Here is a 21,647-nt window from a genome sequence, read left to right on the forward strand (position 1 = left end):
AAGAGGAAAGTTCTGGGTAGCCTAGATGAAACAGCACTTGGTGGTGGGTACTGCGTAACTGCAAGGGCACTGTGGAAACATTCTGCTTATGTGATGGGCTCTGGCACAATATTTTGGTTACACTGAATTTTTCCATCACCAATTGCTTACAAGAATTTCCAAATTGAGCATTTCATTGCTCAAAAGTGGAAAGGTGACTGCAAAAGAACACGTCTAATGTTCTTTAAATGGTCCAATGCAATCATAATTTGGATAAAGAGATATACACTGCTTTGGCTGAGGGAACCTTGACTAAATCAGATGGGATGCTCTTCATCATTTTCTGTAACATTAATGTATCTTTCTCCAGTTCTGTCATTTCTTTAATGCTTTACTTTAAAAAATCTTACTTTGTTCAAATATTTCTTCAAAGCAATTGTTGCCAGGATCCAAACTGGCACTGGAAGGAAACTGTTTATTTGCAATAAAAAGAGATCAAATCTTAGGATTACATATAAGCCATTACCACTTTTTCCAAGTGATTTAGAAATCTATGTCCTAATGATCCCAATTTACTTTTTCTGCCAGATTCTACAAAATTACCTGGAAACTGTGAAGCAGTCTTTGTGTAGCAAATTCTGCCTTCTCAATGTCTTGATTAGGTATTAGGCGCTTACTGGAATATGTATATGTAATTTATTAGTGCCTGAACCACAATCTTAAACTAATCACAATGTTTCACCAATTATAACACCTTTTAAATGATAAACTATCATATAATTTCTAAATTACTACTACTGTGCCACACCTTGCTTTTATATTAATGGCTTAATCTTGAAAAAAAAAAAGTGATGTTCCGAAAGCCTTGCAATTTGTTTTGAAATTCCTGAGCATTGAGCTGCTTAACTTACAACATCTGTCTTGAGACTTTATTGCTTCTTCGAGACTTTGAAGTTTATACTCTAAATTCTGTATTTCTATACTTACTACTCATCTATTATCTTCATTTTAAAGATACTCTTCCTTTGTCATCAAGAGCATCTTTAAGAGAAGTCATTCTTTTTTTTAAAAAAGGAATTCTCTTTTAAAAATTTCCCAAATTCAATAATTAACTATTTAGGAGACAAGAACAGGAGTTTTGCTGCAGAGAAATGATAAGCTTATTTTTAAATATCTTAAAAAATATTGATAGACAACTCTTCTTTTGTATTGTTATAATTATATCCTGTCACATGTAAGGAAAGTTTTCCTGTGTACACAAGACTCATTCCCTTTTGGACAGTTTTCTTGATCTTCAAGAACTGCTCTAACAAACAGGGAGGGTGTCAGTAACTTTAAAGAAGAATACATACCTTTTCTTTGATAGTTAAGTAATCAGAAGAGTAAAAAAGGCCAAGAGAAGAAAAAACAAAAGAAAGAAAAGCCTTCTTGCAAAAGCAGGTGTACTACAAAGCTCAACTAGTTCACAGACTGAGGACACTGCTTTTTATAAGCTTTTTCTCCACTGGGAACGGTCTTCTGAGTCTCCCTTTCTCTGCTTTCCATCCCTCGAGTCCTAACCAGGTTGTTTTTTTTTTTTTTTTTTTTTTCTTTTTTGCTTGCGAGAACGGAAAAAATTGCCAAGACAGGCATATTCGGTACATTTCACGGAGGCTTTTCTATTTTCAGAAAGTTTTACCGTTCCCCAGATGGCTCCCAGTTGTTCTTAGACACACGGAGAACCTAGGCTTCCTCTAGACCCTTCTGAGAATCTATTTCGTGACAACCAGGAGTCCACCGTACCCGCCCAAGATGGATCTGCACAGAATTTCGAATTTTGATTCCACGTCGTTTGTCGACCCACGAAAGCTCATCTTTGTTTTTTTTTTTTTTTTCATCTTTGTACCCCAAGTTAAAAACATGGGTCTAGAGTGAAAAGGTAAGGAAACCGCTAACACCTCTCAAAGGGCTAAAGGACCCCCTGCAGCCTCCCTAGGCGAGTTCTGGACGCGGCCAGTGGGACTTCGGACCTTGACCATACGCCGGAGTTGGTGGTATCCCCGCTACGCACTGGATTTAATCCGAGGAAAAGTTAACTTTCGGCTCTTCGCATTTCTGCAAAGCCGGTCCGGTAGGGCCCGAACCGAAGCTGGGCCAAGGCCTCAAAATCTGAGACCAGGCAAGACAGGTGTGTAAGGAAAGCCTCCGAGTACCACGGGTCCCCGCACACAAACCCTCCTGAAGGGCCGGGGGGCGCCCCGGGCTCCCCGACGTGCTCACTCCCGGTGTAAGCGTAGTCCGCGACGCCTCGTCGCCTCCTGGTAACGCTTGCATACTCCGAGCCACCCCGCGCAGGGTTTAACACTGATGCTCCCCCAAACCTCAGCATCTCCGTAGGAGCGAGGCAGTCCCCCCGGGGCGTCCTTACCTTGGGGTTGGTCAGCAGCTGGTGCTCGTCGCTGTGCAGCAGCGCCCTGGAGTTGGACTCGGAGTTGTTCACGTAGACCTGGACGCAGGGGTACTGCGAGGTGCCCCTACAGTCGGCGCCACAGGTGAAGGTGCACTCGAACACCTCGCCGATCTGCTGCACCGACAGCACCGTGCAATTGGCCGCCGTGGCTTGCAGATCCTGCAGCGCGGGACTGAGCCAGCAGAAGCCGAAGATAAAGAGCGACACGACGCCGGAGATGATGAGAAACAAGCCGAGCCGGATGCTCTTGTCCTCGGCTTCCGTGTACTCGTAAGCCACCCGGAGCTTCGCCATCGCCCCCCACTCCCGGCGGCGGGCGCGCTCCCCCCGCCCCCTCCCGCCCCCGGCGCCGAGCCCGACTGCCTCGGCGGGAGGAGCCGCCGCCGCACGACAGCAGGGGAGTGGGCGGCCAGGGGGAGCGCGCGAGAACAAAGGGGCCGAGGCCGGCGACGCCCCCCGGCGGCGGCAGCGCCCCCCCCTCCACCTCCCCGCCGCCGCCGCCCGAGCCCCAGAGGCTCGCCGCGCGGCCGAGGTTTCAGAGCCTCCTGCACCCTCGGGCGCGAGGAGCGCACGGGCGGCTCCTGCCTCCAGCGCCCCCTGCCAGCCTCCGCCCCCGCGCTTTCCCCGCCTCCCCCACCCCGCCTCCTCTCGCCCGGTGGCTCCCAGTCTCCATCGCCCGCCGGCCGCCGCTCCGCGGACTCGCCTGGCAGCTGCCCCGAGGGCAGACGCTGCAGGGCTGAGGCGAGCCCCGGGGCTCCCCGGCGCGGGAGGCAGCTCCGCCGGGCCCCACCCGCCGCCGACCCGGGTCCTCCCGCCCCGCCCCGGGGCGTTTCCCGTGGGCGAGGGGCGGGCAGGCGCTGGGGATCGCGGCGCTGGCGCCGGGGATTCTCGTTACATTCCCCAGGAAGAGGCATCCGCGATAAGAGGTTAGGATCAATATAACTTAACGGAGTGAAAGTTTAAAAAACAAAACAGAAAACAAACGAGGGAGAGGGTGTCGTGCAAGTGGAGCGGCGGGAATTTTGAACTGCAAACGGGGACTGGTCAGCCAGCGGAGGCGTGCGCTCTCGGGGAGACTGGCCGCCGGCACCAGGCGGATAGGGATGGAAGCCCCCGGGGCGAGCGGCGTGCGCCCGGGCGTGTGCCCCAGAGACACCCGGCCGCCGGTTCCCACGCTTGGGGCGGGCGCGCGCCGCAAGGCGGGAGGCGTGACCTGCCGCCGCCCCCCCGACTCGGGCGAGCGCGGTAACTGCCTGGCCTCGGGGTCCCGGCGCTCCCAACTGTCCGGGAGCAGCCCACGATCACCCCCACCCCCGACACCGCCCACCCTCGCCGGCCTCAGCCAGGCCTGGAGGGCAGCAGGTCAGAAGTGAAACAGGCTGAGTCAGACGGAGTTTGCGGTGGAGGCAACGCGCGTGGGGGGCAGGAGCCTGACGCCCCCCACCCCAGACCCAGGAAACTCGCTTCCTGGGTCGTGGGTGGACCACGCGGCAACGCAGGTCTAAGGGCGGCCGGGCCGACCCCAAGTCTATGTGCCCAAGGCTGGGGCTGACTGACTAGGGACCCAGGGGAGCGAGTGCAGAGGCTTACAGCCCTTGAAGGAGACACCTTGTTCCCCATCAGGACCGTCCTCTCGCTCCAAACCGAGAGCAGAATCCTCTCTGTTCTGGCTCCCTCCTCAGGAGTCTTGCCACCGTTGGCCCGTCTCGGAATTTGTAGATGAGCTTTCCAGGAGCGCTCTGCGAGGCGACCGCGGCGTGCCGACCCACTCTGGGACAGGTACCGTTTCTAGAGCTGCGTCCTGCTCTCCTGATTCTTTCTGCTGCTCCCTCCACGCCCCCTCCCCAACTCGCCTGTGCATACCTCAGTCTCTGTTCTTTTCCTGATCTTTAAAAAGAAGATTATTTTTTTAAAGTCATACTGCTATCAAAATATCAAACTTGGAGAACTGTTTCGACCTACATTTTGAAGCATCAGAGTATTCACTTGGCAAAACATATAAACATGTCTTTTTCTTGACTTGCAAGTCCCAAATGAATATACTCTTAGTTAAATTCAGTCATATATTCATATTCAGTTCCTGATGAATACGGAAACACCGAATCATAGAATTCTTGACTTCTCTTTCTTGGATTTCAAATGTTAGTTTACTGGTATAGTACTTCTCAACTGAGGTCCTGATCTGTTACTTTGAAGTACTCCTTCATGTGGTATTTCCAAGCAAGGGGTAAAGCAAGTTTAATTATAGGAAGACCCCAAGTGTTTTTCTGAATAAATTAAGAAGATACAGGGTTTGGAAATTTTCCAAGTCAGGAAGACTCTGCACTTTAATACCTTTCAAGTTTTGAGAGACTATTTTATTATTTTCTTCCCTTTCTGTTGGCATAAAGACAATTGTTAGTGATTACACACACTACCTGAAAGGAAAAGTGAGTTTATTAGTTGAAGCATATTAACCTAAGATTACAGATTTTCAGTGTGAATCTCTTTCCTACAGTGGGTTATAATTATTTTCCTTTTCAAGAGGGCTAAAGCCAATCTAGGATCTAAGGCAGTGGTGAACAGATTAGATTTTTTGGATCTCATAGCTCTGATATGGTGAACAACTTAACCTTGAGGCTGAATTAATTCCTATAGCCTTTCATAAAACACAGGGATCGGGTTGTCTAAAAATCATTTAATGAATATGATTCACTTTTCAATGATTCTAGAGCTCAGAGAGTTGTGTGAATGTAACCTTTGCCTCAAAACTGAGGCAAGATGGTCTTCCAAGTAAATCTAGAGAACACACAGAGAAAATATTGTCTTAACCTAAATTCTTAAAGGCTTTTAAATTCATTTTTTCCAAGTTCTGCATTTAGTCACTTTCCTTCTTTATAATTATTCTAAAAGTATTTGAAGAAACTGTTGCCGTCTAGCCTTCTGCTCTTTACTCCTTTTTTCATACTTTTTTTGCCTTTTCATACTATTCATGGAGTTCTCAATGCAAGAATACTGAAGTGGTTTGCCATTCCCTTCTCCAGTGAACCACGTTTTGTCAGACCTCTCGGCCATGACCCGTCCGTCTTGGGTGGCCCTACCCAGCATCTACATTCCATGCAGAGATGAGCACAATAAAGAACAGAAACGGTATGGACCTAACAGAAGCAGAAGATATTAAGAGGTGGCAAGAATACACAGAAGAACTATACAGAAAAGATCTTCATGACCCAGATAACCACAATGGTGTGATCAAGCACCTAGAGCCAGACATCCTGGAATGCAAAGTCAAGTGGGCCTTAGGAAGCATCACTACTAACAAAGCTAGTGGAGGTGATGGAATTCCAGCTGAGCTATTTCAAATCTAAAAAGATGATGCTGTTAAAGTGCTGCACTCAATATGCCAGCAAATCTGGAAAACTCAGCAGTGTGCACAGGACTGGGAAAGGTCAGTTTTCGTTCCAATCGCAAACAAAGGCAACGCCAAACAATATTCAAACTACTGCACAACTGCACTCATCCACACACTAGTAAAGTAATGCTGAAAGTTCTCCAAGCCAGGCTTCAACAGTGCATGAACTGTGAACTTCCAGATGTTCAAGCTAGGTTTCAAAAAGGCAGAGGAACCAGAGATCAAATTGCCAACATCCATTGGATCATCGAAAAAGCAAGAGAGTTCCAGAAAAACATCTACTTTTGCTTTATTGACCATGCCAAAGCCTTTGACTGTGTGGATCACAACAAACTGTGGAAAATTCTTCAAGAGATGGAAATACCAGACCACCTGACCTGCCTCATGAGAAATCTGTATGGTCAAGAAAAAACAGTTAGAACTGGACATGGAACAACAGACTGATTCCAAATTGGGAAAGGAGTACGTCAAGGCTGTATATGGTCACCCTGCTTATTTAACTTATATGCAGAGTACATCATGCGGAATGCCAGGCTAGATGAAGCACAAGTTGGAATCAAGATTTTCTGGAGAAATATCAATAACCTCAGATACTCAGATGACATGACCCTTATGGCAGAAAACAAACTGAAGAACCTTTTGATGAAAGTGAAAGAGGAGAGTGATAAAGCTGACTTAAAACTCAACATTGAAAAAACTAAAATCATGGTATCTGGTCCCATCACTTCATGGCAAATAGATGGGGAAACAATGGAAATTTAGTGACAGACTTTATTTTCTTGGGCTCCAAAATCACTGGAGATGGTGACTGCAGCCATGAAATTCAAAGATGCTTGCTCCTTGGAAGAAAAGCTATGATCAACCTAGACAGCATATTAAAAAGCAGAGACATTACCAACAAAGATCCATCTAGTCAAGGCTATGGTTTTTCCTGTAGTCATGTATGGATGTGAAAGTTGGACTATAAAGAAAGCTGAGCAGCAAAGAATTGATGCTTTTGAACTGTGGGGTTGGAGAAGACCCTTTTTTTTTTTTTTTTTGGAGAAGACTCTTGAGAGTCTCTTGGACTGCAAGGAGATCCAACCAGACCATCCTAAAGGAAATCAGTCCTGAATATTCATTAGAAAGACTGAAGCCAATAGCCTTGTTATTAACATAGATACTTTTATGTGTAAAAAAAAAAAGAAAGACTGATGCTAAAGTTGAAACTCCAATACTTTGGCCACCTGATGTGAAGAACTGACTCATTGGAAAAGACCCTGATGCTGGGAAAGATTGAAGGCAGGAGGAGAAGGGGATGACAGAGGATGAGATGGTTGGATGGCATCACCGACGTGATGGACATGGGTTTGAGTAGGCTCCGGGAGTTGGTAATGGATAGGGAAGCCTGGAGTGCTGTAGTCCATGGGGTCACAAACAGTCGGACACGACTGAGCGACTGAGCTGAACTTACTCCTCTTAATTCCCATTTAAATTAGCTTGCTTCTCTTCTGAACCTTTCATTATTTCATGTGTTTCTTACTAAAAGTCAAACATATCAAAAAGACTTTCCATACTTTTATCTTTAATGGAACACTGTGTGTTACCAGTTTCCTTTATTTGAACTGGGGCTGCCTTTTCACATTTCCAAGAAAGGTTGGATATGTTAGCCCCTCAATTTCTGAAAACAGATCACCATTGACTCTCTTTAAGTTAGGATAGTAGTAAGAACACTTAGGACATCAGAGATTCTGAGCTCTGAGGCCACTGAGCATCTTGTTTCCTGTGAAGGGCAGAGGCAACTCAGGAAAAGAAAAAGCTAGTCTTTTCTTTGCATAGTTGTCCACCAACTAAAATTGAGATTAAAACTGCAGTACTCAGGACCAGACTAACTTACTTGATGCACTTCTTTGTTTACACAATGTTTTCAGGAGAATCATGGTCAAGCCTTGATGAGGTTCTTTTTAAAAGAAAAATAAGGCATATCTAAACAAGGACTTTAAAACCACTGTTATTTTATAGTTTGTTCTCATGATCAATATTCCTCAAGAAGTTCTGTGACTGATGTTACAGTTGCAATATACAATTTCATATGTATATATACCTTTATTAAAACATTGTAAAAAGAATGGTCATAAGTAAACCTATGATAACCTAGGGACAGAAGGGAATTTGGAATATGTTGGGAAAATGTTTATACATGATTTTCAAAATCTGCACATTGTGAAGTTTTTCAAACTGATACTACACACTTGGATAGCTAAAATATAGGGTAGAAAAGTAATATTGTATCATCACCTTTTCTCATTAAAATTCATATGCTGGATAGGTTTTAGACATTTGTAATTAAAGAAGAGTAAATATGAATGAAAGCATGAGTGATCCAAAAACAAAAAATATATAGAAAAAACTTATCAAACTTTTTCATTTAGTTATGTAAATTTAGATCTTGTTATTGTCAGAAAATTAAGTTTCCTTTCTGTTTGGTCTTAACTTTAAAAATGCTTAAAGTTGTAAAAATCATTTCCAGCTTGCTAATATTAACTTTCTTGCCAAGCTTCATTGTGAAAGTAAAATATTTGCTATTAGCATCAGAATTTTACATTCTAAATAAATTTCCTATGTGGCCACTGTCTTTTCTAATTGCTTTTATTTTTTCCTGTCTATAAATTTTACCTCTGATATTGAGCACATAATTATTATTGAGAACACGACTTACTATTTTTAGATAGTTATAATCATGTTAGAACAGGAAGGGATCTTAAATATTACCTAGTTAAATATTAATTAGGGGAAAGAAAGCTCCCAAATAGTTTGCATTTTGTTTTAAATAGTAAATAATGATTATTAAAAATGTTTTTTCAAAGTTCAAATTTATTTGCATACAGCCTTTAATCTTTGCAATTGAAAAAGAAAAGCAAAAAGCACAGATAATCACTTCATATTAATAAATTCATAATACTGTACTGGAAGTGCTGGTTGGATTTCCTAAATTCTTGCCACCTGTCAGTCTTTCATGTTAATGGAAGTGAACTTCTATGTATATAAATACAAATGTAGTAAAAGGGAAATCAGCTTTGAAATTAGAAAGCAAGAAGCTAAGAAGTTTTGGTCTTAACGTTAAGAATAAATAGCTTGACATAACTGATGTTTCAGACTGGAACATTACATGATTTTTATTCCAAGTTGATTTTGTTCTTCCCATGTTCTTCAGAAACTTAGGTATTACTCTCTTAACAGTTCCCTGTTCTGTTAAAAAGTCATTTAATAATTCCAAAATATGGAAAATGCCTCCTAGTACAGTGACTAACAGGAGGAGTGTCTGTCTTTGGAGAAATGGACCAGCATCTACTGAACACCTACTATAAGCAAATGCTCTAATTTAATCTTACCATGAGATGAAGAGGAACAAAATTAAATATCTTTCCCAAGATTATGCATGTGTTTATTATGGCATATTACACGGCCCATTCTGTTTTTACTCTACTGGTGGTGGTTTAGTCGGTAAATCACGTGCAACTCTTGTGACCCCATGGACTGTAGCCCGCCAGGCTCCTCTGTCCATGGGATTATCCAGGCAAGAATACTGGAGTGGGTTGCCATTTCCTTCTCCAGGGGATCTGTCCCACCCAGGGATCGAACGAGGGTCTCCTGTGTAGCAGGCAGATTCTTTACCGACTGAGCTACAAGGGAAATCCCTTCTACTGTACTACACCATTGCTAAGGAATTACTGTACAATACAAAAGAAGTGTAGGTGATACAAGTGGATTTAAAATGTGCTTATATTCTTATGGGCTTCCTTGGTAGCTCAGACAGTAAAGTGTCTGCCTACAATGCAGGAGACCTGGGTTCGATCCCTAGGTCAGGAAGATCCCCTGGAGAAGGAAATGGCAACCCACTCCAGTATTCTTGCCTGGAAAATCCCATGGACTGAGGATCCTGGTAGGTAGGCTACAGTCCATGGGGTCGCAAAGAGTCGGACACGACTGAGCGACTTCACTCACTTCACTCACTCTATATATTTATATTCAAGTATGGTTAGCCTTGATCAAAATTGATATTGTGAAACCTGACTATGAAGTGGCTATGGCAGGAGGGCAGTCCTGTTTAATTTTACTCTCAAACACTTGTGTAGAAAATAGCTTGTTTTTAGATGCATAGCAAATATAAGTAGTACTGTGTTATGCAGGAGAGAGAGATTAAGTGTAGTTTTCAGGTTTCAGAGAGACTTGTTCGAACTAAACTCAAGCTATTCAAAGCTTCTATTACTGTAGAAGTAAACACAGGGAATGAGATGTTAACACAAATCATTAAATCACTTTAGGGTAGAAGAAAAGCCCAAGTGAGTGAATGAGAGTCGCTCAGTTATGTCCGACTCTTTGCCACCCCATGGACTATACAGTCTATGGAATTCTCCAGGCCAGAATACTGGAGTGGGTAGCTGTTCCCTTCTCCAGTGGATCTTCCCAACCCAGGTCTCCCACATTGTAGGTGGATTCATTACCAGCTGAGCCATCAGGGAAGCCCAAGAATACTGGAGTGGGTAGCCTATCCGTTCTCCAGCGGATCTTCCTGACCCAGGAATCAAACTGGGGTCTCCTGCATTGCAGGCAGATTCTTTACCAACTGAACTATCAGAGAAGCCCCAGAAGAAAAGACTATCTTCCTCTTAATGCAGGGAATCACCTAATACTTTTAATAATAGCTTCCTTGCTTTTGCTTGGACACTTCCAGTGATGAAAAAATCATTAACTCCTAATGCTATTCATTTGATTTTTGGACATTTAAAAAATTTATGGTGTAGTATTTTCTTGTAAGTTGAAATCTGCCTTGCCACAACAGCCAATAATATAAATATCCTTATTCTGCCCTCTGGTGTTACACAGGTTAAAGGTAGTCTGTCTCACAAAGGATAATCTGCCTTACCAATTTAAGATATGGGAAGACAACTGTCATGTCCTCAGGCCCTTTCTTCTTAGGCTATTCTTAAATTTCTTCAGTATTCTCTTTTGATATGGTTTAGAAAACTAAACCAAAATGCTAAGAAAAATAGATAACTGGAGGCTGAAAACATTCTCTAAAACAAAAGTCTGCACCTTTCTTTTCCATGTTTTTGCTGACAAACACTTCTAGGACAGAGGACATTGCTGTTCACTAATTAACAATGTCACTGCAAAAAGATTCTGGCTCTATTCATTAGACAGAATTGGGATTCCAAACAGTGATATGCAAGTCAACTCATTTAACATTCAAATATTAAATCATTTAGAGTGAGCTGAAAAAAATTATTTTTAAAAACAGGTAGAAGTTTCCACTCAATAAAGGGACATAACTTGTTTTATATTTGAAGACTATTAACCATTTGAAGATTATAACCTAAAACATTAAAAATAAAAATGTCTGACTCCTAAGAGGAAAAATATTTAACAGCTCAAATTTTTTCTTAAAACAGACCATTTTTTCATGCAACTGTTACATATGGTAATTACATCTTAAAATAAATGTTCAGTATGTAACAGATTTAAAGGTAGCTTCAAAACATTCTGGCTGCCCTAAATCTTTATTTTTATACAAAGGATGAAACTATTTATACCTTTCCTGCATGTAATTTTTTCTCATTGAGCTGTGTATTTTTGAATAATCATCAATTTCAAAGTTCAATTTAAAAGTCTTTTCATTACAAATGAGTAACCATAGAGCTGGTCCTAAAAATAATCCCGCACACCCAGCCGTTTGACATCATAACACTCATTGAAATTTGATGCATTTCTTCCAAAATGTTTAAAGAACTCTCAAGTATTATTCCTAAAATTATCTTCAGTATATACTAGAGAATAGATTGGTCTGGAAGAAAAACATCACCTGTTAAAAGTTTTAAAAATTAAATTACGTGGTCAAAATGTTACTTAGGCTAAATACAAATGCATGTTAGCAGAACATTATGTTTCAGGGTAAGCTTATGAAAATTCAGAGACTAGCTCTGATTCATAGTAAAAATTTGTTTTCCTCAGCTAGTATCCTCAGTTGTTGCTTAAAGGAACTACCATGTGGGTCACAGGCTATTTTATCTCACTTTCTCTAACAAAAATGTCAAAATATATTTGTGGTGTGGTAGATGCCTACTCAGGCCTTAGAAATGAAAACCTAGTTTCACTATAGAGAAGATAAGTAGTTTATTAGCTAAAGTATTAAATATTTTGGCAAATGCCAAGTGGTGGCCATAATAAGCTGTTAAGACTATGCAATAATTTGGGTTTTTGACAGGAAATTATGATGGTGAAAACTACCATTGTCTTCTTGGCATTTTCAAGAAGTTATCTAAATGACTGGGTTAAAAAAAGCTTTTCAGCTGATGGACATAGAGTTGAGAGTGCACCTAACTGCCCTTAGCAGTTTTCACGCATATAAGTTGAAGTGGCAATCTAATGTCTAGCAAAAATATCCCTAGGAAATAGCTGAGGTTAAAAAAAAGAGAAAAAGCATCTTTACTGTGTTGTACTTGGAGATGGATTTAAATCCCCTCGTATTCTGCTCTAATAAATACTATTGTTAACAATGCATTGTCTGTACTAGAACACTGGTTGATGCCCCTGATACACAGTAATGCATTATCCCAAGATCAACTTGGTTTGTTTCACCAGGATCTGAGGATTTTATTCTAGTTAATACTTACACAGTAGGCATAGTATAGTATAAGTGGTAGTTCACTAACTTCAGAAATGACTTGTGGTACTTAACTAAATTTTATATTCTTGGCCTCTCTGTAGATATTAAAAATCAAGAGTATGTAAACGTGAGACCTAAAATATATTTTTCATGTGTCCCCCACTTGATTCTTGTGCACATCCGGTTTGAGAATTACCTAACTAGAGGATAACTGGTGAGCTCCTGCAGCTGTCTCAATCCAAATTTAGCTTTCTATGATCAAATTTAATGATCAGTTTTCTTTATTAATAAAAAATAGGATTATTGCTTACTCGAATTTCTGTGATCACCAATGTGACAGAAAACAGGAGATTGTACACTAATATGATATATAATTACAGGCTGAAATTCACCTCAAAAATTTAAAACTCTTTTCTCCTTTGAATGTAGAACTAAATACAAACATAAATCTGGGGAATATACACATACACATGATTTACTAGTTCTTGTGCTTTACTGTTTCATGTTCCTACTCCAAAACTAAGAAAGTGTCTTTTTTGACTAAATCTTTCCAAAGATATTGCAGTAATTTAAAGTAAACCTTACCTATGACTAAGAGAAGAGCACATTTTTGACTAGATCAGTGTTTTCAGTATGTAATTTTTAGCCCTGATGACATCATGTTCTTTGACTTCAGATCAAGAAGAGTATCAGCATATGAAAAGAGCTGAAGTTGTCAAATCCAACGTTTTACTCAAAAAGACAGTTGCTTCAATAGCAATTCTGACAGTCATCTAGTTTCTGCTTCAACGTTTCTATTGAAGCCTCACTTCATGAAGCATTGAATACTGTGGGATAGGCACCTTAATATAGAGAACAAAAATTTGTCTCAACTTCCACCTGCTGGTTTGAGACTTGCCCTTTTCTTCATTTAAATCCTCCTTATATTTGAAGACAGCTATCATGTCTCCCCATAGTTGTCTGTTGTCTCTCCTCCGAGGGGTGCATCTGATCAACTCAGTTCTTCCCATACATGACATCTTTGAAACTGCTAGGCATTTTGAAATTTTTGATTTCTCTAATTGAACTACTTTTGTTCCTTTGTGAATACAAAATAATGGTACCTTAAAATTGTTGGCAATTAGGTTTGCTGAAATACAGTAATTATCCCACTTAAACACGCTTTCAATCAATGACAGAAACTCAGTCATCCAGTTCAATTCCTTACCTTATACACGGAACACTGTCCAGCCAGTCTCTCCTTGGTTACATCATGTGAAGTTGAATTTAATGCCTTACAAATCAACTCTTCAAAATCTCATCTCAGTTACATTTTAATATTGTGCTGAAATCTTTCTTATCAGTTGTAGTTCTGCCCTTCAGCTACACAAATGAAATTTGTCTTTCACTGACAGCTCAAGTTTGATACCTGAAGACAGATTATTGGTTCCAAAGTTTATTCTCTAATGCTAAACATTCCTTCTTCCTGGTTGGGTTTTTTTTTTTTTTTTTCTAATGATATTTTAACATATAATGAGGATACTCAAAAACCTTACCTCTGATGCAGAACATATTAATCCATGTAAAACACTTAGTGTGTTGCTTGGTAGCTAGAAGGCACGTCACATTTTCTACTGCCTTCCCTAGTCATGGTAGCTCTTAAAATACATCAAACTTTCCTATCTTATTCTGAGCGCTGTAGTTGTGTTAACGTAGTTGAAGATTACATTAGTATTTTTGGCAATAAAATAATTTGATCTACATATGAACAACTTTTAAGCCATGGTATGTTTATCTCACCAGCCTTTATTCCTTTAATAGCAACCAAAGTGCAAAAGGAAGTAATTTTTCTGGTGCAATGTATCCTATTTGATGTAATTTTAAAAGATGACTGGGTTGGATTGAGATTCCAATTTTGACTTTTAATGTGTTTATTTGCTTCATCTCCTAGATTTGTCATTTATTCATGGTATGATCTAATTCATCACTGATGCTGTAACACTAGCAGCAAAGAGAGAAACTTGACATGCCATTATGATCTACATTTTAAAGACACTGAGATATGTCTGGCTTACATTATTTCCCAGAAACTGTTTTAGAACCAGTGACCAGGTATTCCTGTATCTTCTCTGTTAACTCACAAACCATGGTTAAGAGAACATTAAAGACGACATCCTCTTTCTTTACACATATACACATTTAGTTTTTCAGCAAATTTTTTGCAAGATTGATGTTATTGAGCAAATTTAAGTTAAAATAAGTGAGTCCTTCGCAGTCATGCTCAGATGCAAGAGAATGGAAGATCTATGGTTTCAGAATGAAGAAAGATTCAGAAGGATTAGCTAGAGTGGGAAAAATTTGAAAGTTTTGAGAATTAATTGAAAATGCCTAAAAAGATTCTTTTAAAAATGGAACTACAGCAGAAAAGTTATTTCAAAGCCCACTGCTTTGTTTTATTTTCAAATTGGAACTATCAATTTATGCCAATCAACATGTATTTATCAAGCACCTACTGTGTCTCAAGTTCAGTGGCAAAAAAGAAAAGATCAGATAAATGGAAACTGGAAAAATTTACATACTGTGAGAACTTAAAATTTTATTTCTTAATTAAAATGTTGTATCCAGTGAAAACCATCTGTGCAGTGAAAAATCCCTAAAGATGAAATTTATCATATTACACACCACAAGCAGTATCACCACAAGCAGCACGGAATGTATCTGAAAGTAGACAGCTGAAGGGACTTTCTTTGCAACTATTAAGTAGCTTTTGTTTCAGAAAGCCAATTATAGTATAATCACAAAACTTACGTAACAAATGTATGTGTCACTAGTTATAGAGGGAAAAGTTAATAGAATTAAATCTAAGGCAACTGGAAATATTAATTTAGGTCAACTTCTGTCCATATGAAACCATAAATTAAAAAACCAAGGAATATAACAGTGTATTATATTAAAGAATTTAATATAGTATTTTAAAGATTTCAGATAGAATTTTAAAACTTGGATTTGAAGTCAAGAACATGGTAATTTCTGCTATCAACAAGTTATAAAAAGTTTGTTTACATGTAAGAATTTTCTCATGTTGATGATTCAGAGTAAAAAGGAACTCAGAAAACTGGAAAAATATGCACTTAAAACTTTGCATATGGCAGTTAAAACAAACAAGTAGAGAGCCACTTGATGAGCTATCTTGTTTTTGTGAGTTATTCAGAGTCCCAATCGTGATAGTGGTAACACTTGTTATGTTTATACTTGCAAGAATAAAGATCCCCTTCCATTTTTTTCTTTCTACCTGTTTCTTTTGATTATGTAGGAAAAGTTACATTTTACATAGTATATTATTATAAAAAAAATGTAATCTGCTTTTAAGAAATTGATTTCTGGATTTAATTCTTATTTATGTCAAATTAGGTGTGTTCTGTGAAGTTTTTTTTTTTTTTTGCGCAGAAGTTAAATTACATAAGTACCATTTTCCTACAGAAGAGATGCTTTGGTTTAAATCTAAAGATTATAAAATCTTGACATTTTTATGTCAGTTTCTTATATCTCAAAATATATAGGAAAAGGTAAATCTTGAGTCATTCTATATTCCTGATATACAAATAAGTTTATATATGTTTCATTTTCAAACATGATTTAGTCAATGTCAATAAACGTTCATTCTTCATAGAAAAAAATAGCTTAAAAATGAAAATTTTAAAGAATAAAAACTCATTGCTTAAAAAAAAATTTCCATCTCTAGTTCTGCTTTCATAACTTCAATATTTATCTTTAAATGGAAAAGAATCCACCAACGTGTATGTGAAATAACCAGGCAAGCAAACTGAAGGGAAAGATGATTCCACTCCTCTTGGGCTTAATTTGTACATTATTTAAGATATATCTCAAAGGTCTATTAAATTTCTTATATACTACTCACAAAAGCAGAGTGTTTTGATTGGGTGTACGGAGTGTTCAGAAGTTTTATTTCTAATGCTGTTATTATTCAGTTAAAAAGTAGTTTTGTTTAGACTTGGTTAACACTAAGAGTGTCTAAATTTTCAACCTGCAAATGAAATGGGATATGGTTCCATTAAAGGTGCTGTCAAAAGCAAAAAAAAAAAGACTGCATTTTATATTGTTCAGTCATACCATTCAGTTGTCTAAAACTTTTTCTTCTCTATTTTTTCATGTTGAAGAAATAAGTTCACAATTTCAAATCAAAGTCAACACTGCAGTGAGGAGAGCTTTTCTACTTTATTACAAAGAGAAGAAGCCTTTATGTGGTCAGAAAATACAAGATTGATCTTTTTTTTTCTCTTCCTATGAAACGCTGCTGTTCAAACAGCCAGAGTGAATTGTCTCAGTTCACTTCTTTAAGTCCCATCACATTCACTTGGGTATGGATGTCCTTGGCTGCTGAAAATCTGGCCCTTGAGTGCACAGGGCGACCAAGTCCCCTGGCCAGCAGTTCCAGAATGTCCCATTTTCATATATTGCATCCATGCACACCTCCTAAAAATGAGGCACAGCAGGGCAAACATTTTCCAAAATAGATGTCATATATATAATATATACACATTCGTACATACATACCTTTATTCATGTGATGTCCAAAAATTTAAAAAAAATGTACACATTTATTACAAAATCGTAACAAAGACTGGACAGTGTTTTGCTCATTCTGGAAAGATGAAGCTCAGTAATAACACAACCCTGGAAACCATCCAGAGATTGTGGCAATATCTTTCTTCTAAACAGTCAGATATTCTTGCGTTAAGCTTGGCGAAACTGCCTTTCAAAAACAGAAGGGGAAGTAAAATGAAGGAAGCAGACCTTGCTCATCTTTCCAAATGAAATACGAGAAGGATCTTCACATAAAAATGCACAAACATTTGTTATTTTATTACCAATAGTGCTACAATGAACAATGCAAATTTTGTGGTCTAATTCTGTTGAGTCTCTTGTGGGTTTTCTTTTTTTACATTTTAGAAACTAAATGGTAAACTTCTGTCAGTGTACTTGCTTGTCTTTACAGACCCAAGTCTGTCTGCTGGCAAAAAAAAAAAAAAAAAGAAAATAAATGAAAAAAAATTCAGACCCTGCTCGAACTAGAGAAAAACAAATTACAAATTTAGTTGTTGGGCAGCACATAATTAGTAAGGCAGGACCTCAAATGGTGACCCTTTGCGTAAGCCAATTGCCAGATCCTCAAGGACTTAAAACCAGGGTGCCTGAGCCACATCAGTTCTGCAGTTCTGCTGAGTATTGTGCTGAGACAGCCATACCCCAAGAAAAGGGAAGTCTTTTTTTAGAAGGCTTGCTGAGCAGGGTTGTAGTTGAAGGTGGATGGCAGGTGAGGCCGTTCTTCTAATTTGTCATATTCCAGATGGAACTCCTATAAAACCAAATTTAAAGATTTAGATGATTTCCTCTCCCTCTGATCTCAGATTTTTGTCAAAATATATTTTATTTACTATATGAACAAATAAAATACCTACAAGGTATGTGAATGAAGACATACCAACTCTTTTTTCCCCAGTAAGTAAAATATAGCTTGAAGAAAAATAATGTGTTGTAGTTTCTATCTGATATATACAAAAATGTAGACTTTCCACAAAAAAGTCAGAGACTAGTCATGAGCATCTATTTTATGACACAGAAATTTTATGCATTTTTTTTGCTCAAAAATAAAAGTTTGAAGGGAGCAATTACTGTATTGCTAATAAAAACTATTAAAAATTATAATTTAAAGTAAAGCTACCTTCAGTGAGGTATAAAACTTAAAAACCTTTTTTTTTCATGAAAAAAGTTTAGAAATAAAGGATTTCTCAATTTGTCTTATCGCATGTTTTTAAAAAAACAAACATTAAAGTTATTTTAAGCTCATTAACTGGGGAAAACTCACACCTCTCCAGACTTTTCATTTCACAATCCTCAAATCCTGAAAAGATGCAAATGCCACCCCAAAACTGACAGTGCTTTTGCTACAGGCACATTTGAAGATGAACTATATATAGCTCATTTTAATTAAACTTTCAAAACACTACATGAGCTTTAAAATTTAAGAATGATAAAGCAAATTCTTCATACTTCCCCAAGATCAAGAAGAGTGATGAAGAATATAACTTTGTATATTAAAAAACAAAACAAAACAAAAAAACACCTTTTTAAGACCAAAAGGCCAGAGGTTCTAAAATTAATTCTACAACCTGAATTCAGGTAGCACAAGCCATCTCGGTTAATTCCATTTAAAACATTATGAACTATTATATGTACTACACACTAAAGAAAGCCAAGTAATGTCAGTACCATGGCTTAATATATTTTACCTGTTTTATTTCAAATTAATTTCCATTATTAACTGAAAATTTCATTATTACAATGAAAACCTAGGTCATGAGTTATAAAACCAAAGATTTAAAATTTTAGGATATTACAATAAGAATTATAGAAATAGCAGGTATCAGAAGCCTAGTATGTGTCAAAATTAGAGACAGAACTAATTTTGTTCTCATCTTCATAACTGTAAAGTAGACATCACTATTTTCATTTTTGCACTGGAGGAAAATGAAGTTCATAAGTAACCTGCCCAAGTCATACAATAACTGGCAGATCAAGGATTAGGATCCACACCTGTAGGACACTGAAGTCCATAATTTTTCCAGTGTAACACATTATTTTTAGCCCAAGATCCAAAACTACTTACACTCCTATCCAGAAATAATGTTGAAAAAGATCAGTCCAGTGACAAAATGTCTGAAAGGAAGGCACACTGTGATGACTTTTAAAAAGTTCACTTTAGAGTTAACTAAGGCACAGAGCTTATTTGCTTATCAGTAAAAGTTTAGCAAACACCAGCAGTAGCATCACACTCAACACAGCCTCCCTAATGCTTTGTGTAGGCACCTCTCCCTCTCTGGATGTCCTGTCTAGGGTTTAAAAGAATTTATTACCTGGCGAAAGATAAGTTATCTAAATTAGTAGAGAAAGTATCTTCCTGTTGTATCATTCTTTAGAAATTAAAATTGGCTAACTAGTTCCAAAATATGTGTAGTAATTGGGTAAAGTGTATTTGTAGCTGACAAATCATATACTCCACTATCTAAGATATAGAAATTAAAATTTTGTTCCATTGTCCTGTCCTCATCATTGTACACTATTGAATTACACTGTATTATCAGAATTTAAACTAGAGTAACTTCATCATATTAGAAGATCAGTCTAAACCTAGGGAGTAAATATGATAATTAAAATCTCAAAGACTTTATATATCAGAGATTCAGAAATTAAAGAGATCAAATTTGGTCTCATTTTTAAAATCTTTTCATCTTCTATGTCTTTTTATTTTTCTTAAAAGACATAAAGCTCACACTTTTTCTTTGTTCCCTAACTTTACTGATCATATCTTTTTTACATGTTTATCTTACATGTACACATGTCCCACACACCACACACACACTTTTGTATCATCTGTAGGGGCAAGAAGTGTGTCTGTTTTGTGTATCACTATCTACTGCCCAGAATACTGAGAATACTACTGAGTTGCCAGGCTCCCAGCAGGGGTATAATTAATGGCTAGTGAATAAATGAACATAAATTTTCATTCGTTTTAGGAACAGAACACTTAAAATAAATATTCTAAGATTAGGTATTTGAAGGTCTATGCATATAATTGCTTTAATGGAAAAAAAGAATTGTAGATGACAGTTAAATGGTTTAAAGACTAGAAAGAGTTCTAGGTACTAAAAATTACATTTATAGTATGTTATGATATGCTAAAGGATCCTAAACATTTAAAACCCTACTCAGTGTTGGATCCATAAGGTAAAGTCAGCCTGAAAGAATTCTGACACTTTGAGTCTTTATAGTTTGAGAAAGCGATTTTCACCTAAAAATTTTATGTGGATAAAATTATTTTAAAAATCTTGCTCATTAAGACTATATATATTGTAACAAATTTTTAAATAAATAGGATATTTAATAATTCCAACTTAATTACATGGGAGAGATCACACAGTGTGTCAACAAACAGATTATCTAGAAAAGAATAAGCAAATATGATGTCAAATCTTTTTTGTGTGTGTTCTTTCTTTTGGTTACAGTGTCTAAATTTTTATGAAAATAATTATTGACATATAGGAAATTCTTTATATAAGTAATGGGGCTGTATCCTAGAACTCACAGAAAATTTTAGGGGAGAAAGTATACTGCTGATTTAAATAATCTAATCCCTTATTTGAAATTATAGTTCTTCAGTTCTCTGAAAATATTAAGTGATTTGCAGAAGTGAAAGAGAGAACCTCATTAAGTATGACTGAAAACCTGATTATGGTCTCAATCAGGTCAATACTTTTCAATAATACCATGATAACATCAAGCTATTAACTTATAATACTATTTCATACAGAAGGCTTCTTATCAGTTGATGCTATTACATTCATGTTCTTTACCTGTGAATAATAAACCATAACCACTTTACAGATGGGGACTTTGACTTGGGACATGGCACATCAATGGATTTTCTGTAGTTTGATGAAGTATGTTAATAAATATACTATGGGATTCTTAATTCCTAATCCAATTTCTAGAAAAACAGTGAAAACATCCTTAAAAAAAAAAAAACACCCAGAAGCCTCTGTGAAAAGTTTATTCTGTGAATATAACATAAAAGTTTTAAGTCCATGAATTTTTTAAATAGAATCAAAAGAAGAGAGCTGCATATTAATACTTGGTAGAAATCAGTATTTCTGCTTATTTTCATCACTATGAAAATAATTTTGTTGAAGAATATCAGTGCAAGTGGCCAACAAATTACTTTAAGAAAGATTTCTCAAAATAGTTTAATAATGATATTTCTCAAGTTTTATTTTTCAACTTCACGGCTAAAAATTTTAAAGGTAAAAGTTAAGGCAAATGCTCAACTTACACAGGAGAGATCAGACAAAGCTGGGTAAAATTATTACTTTACATATACACACACATATAATTTTCTTTAAAATGACATTTACCTGAGGAAATTAGGGGACTTATTAATCTTTAAGTTGTTTCTGACTATTTCTCTTTCTGGAAAACTGATTTTTTTTTTCATGTAAGTTGATTTCCTCACAGATTTCAAACTAAAATTCAACTAAAATTACACATCTACTGATGCAAATATCTATTTCTTTTTGCATATGTTTGGAATAGTTTATGATCTTGAGCAAAAAGCTTCAATGAATAGA

The 21,647-nt window shown here is 37.8% G+C and overlaps 3 protein-coding genes across 7 annotated transcripts in view; 1 reads left to right on the plus strand and 2 right to left on the minus strand.

Annotated features, from left to right (window-relative positions):
- KCNMB4 (potassium calcium-activated channel subfamily M regulatory beta subunit 4) overlaps positions 1 to 3,046 on the minus strand; it is a 73,696-nt gene extending 70,650 nt beyond the window's left edge. The window contains exon 1 of the mRNA XM_043887135.1: positions 2,387 to 3,046. Coding sequence (XP_043743070.1) covers positions 2,387 to 2,722 — 336 coding nt within the window. The 5' untranslated portion in view covers positions 2,723 to 3,046. The remainder of the gene's footprint in view (positions 1 to 2,386) is intronic.
- A 372-nt stretch (positions 3,047 to 3,418) lies between these two features.
- Positions 3,419 to 5,572, plus strand: LOC122683514 (WAS/WASL-interacting protein family member 1-like). Its single transcript, XM_043887139.1, has 2 exons — positions 3,419 to 4,207; positions 5,452 to 5,572. Exon 1 carries the CDS (start codon positions 3,532 to 3,534, stop codon positions 3,799 to 3,801), a length of 270 nt encoding a protein of 89 aa, XP_043743074.1. The 5' UTR covers positions 3,419 to 3,531; the 3' UTR covers positions 3,802 to 4,207; positions 5,452 to 5,572.
- An 11,089-nt stretch (positions 5,573 to 16,661) lies between these two features.
- Positions 16,662 to 21,647, minus strand: part of CNOT2 (CCR4-NOT transcription complex subunit 2) — a 123,051-nt gene continuing 118,065 nt past the window's right edge. For all 5 annotated transcript variants that reach the window (XM_043887154.1, XM_043887189.1, XM_043887170.1 and 2 more), the window contains one exon: positions 16,662 to 17,821. In XM_043887154.1, the coding sequence (XP_043743089.1) occupies positions 17,735 to 17,821 (87 nt within the window). In that variant the 3' untranslated portion in view covers positions 16,662 to 17,734. The remainder of the gene's footprint in view (positions 17,822 to 21,647) is intronic.

Source organism: Cervus elaphus, chromosome 3 (genome assembly GCF_910594005.1).
Source record: "Cervus elaphus chromosome 3, mCerEla1.1, whole genome shotgun sequence".
NCBI classification, from domain to species: domain Eukaryota; kingdom Metazoa; phylum Chordata; class Mammalia; order Artiodactyla; family Cervidae; genus Cervus; species Cervus elaphus.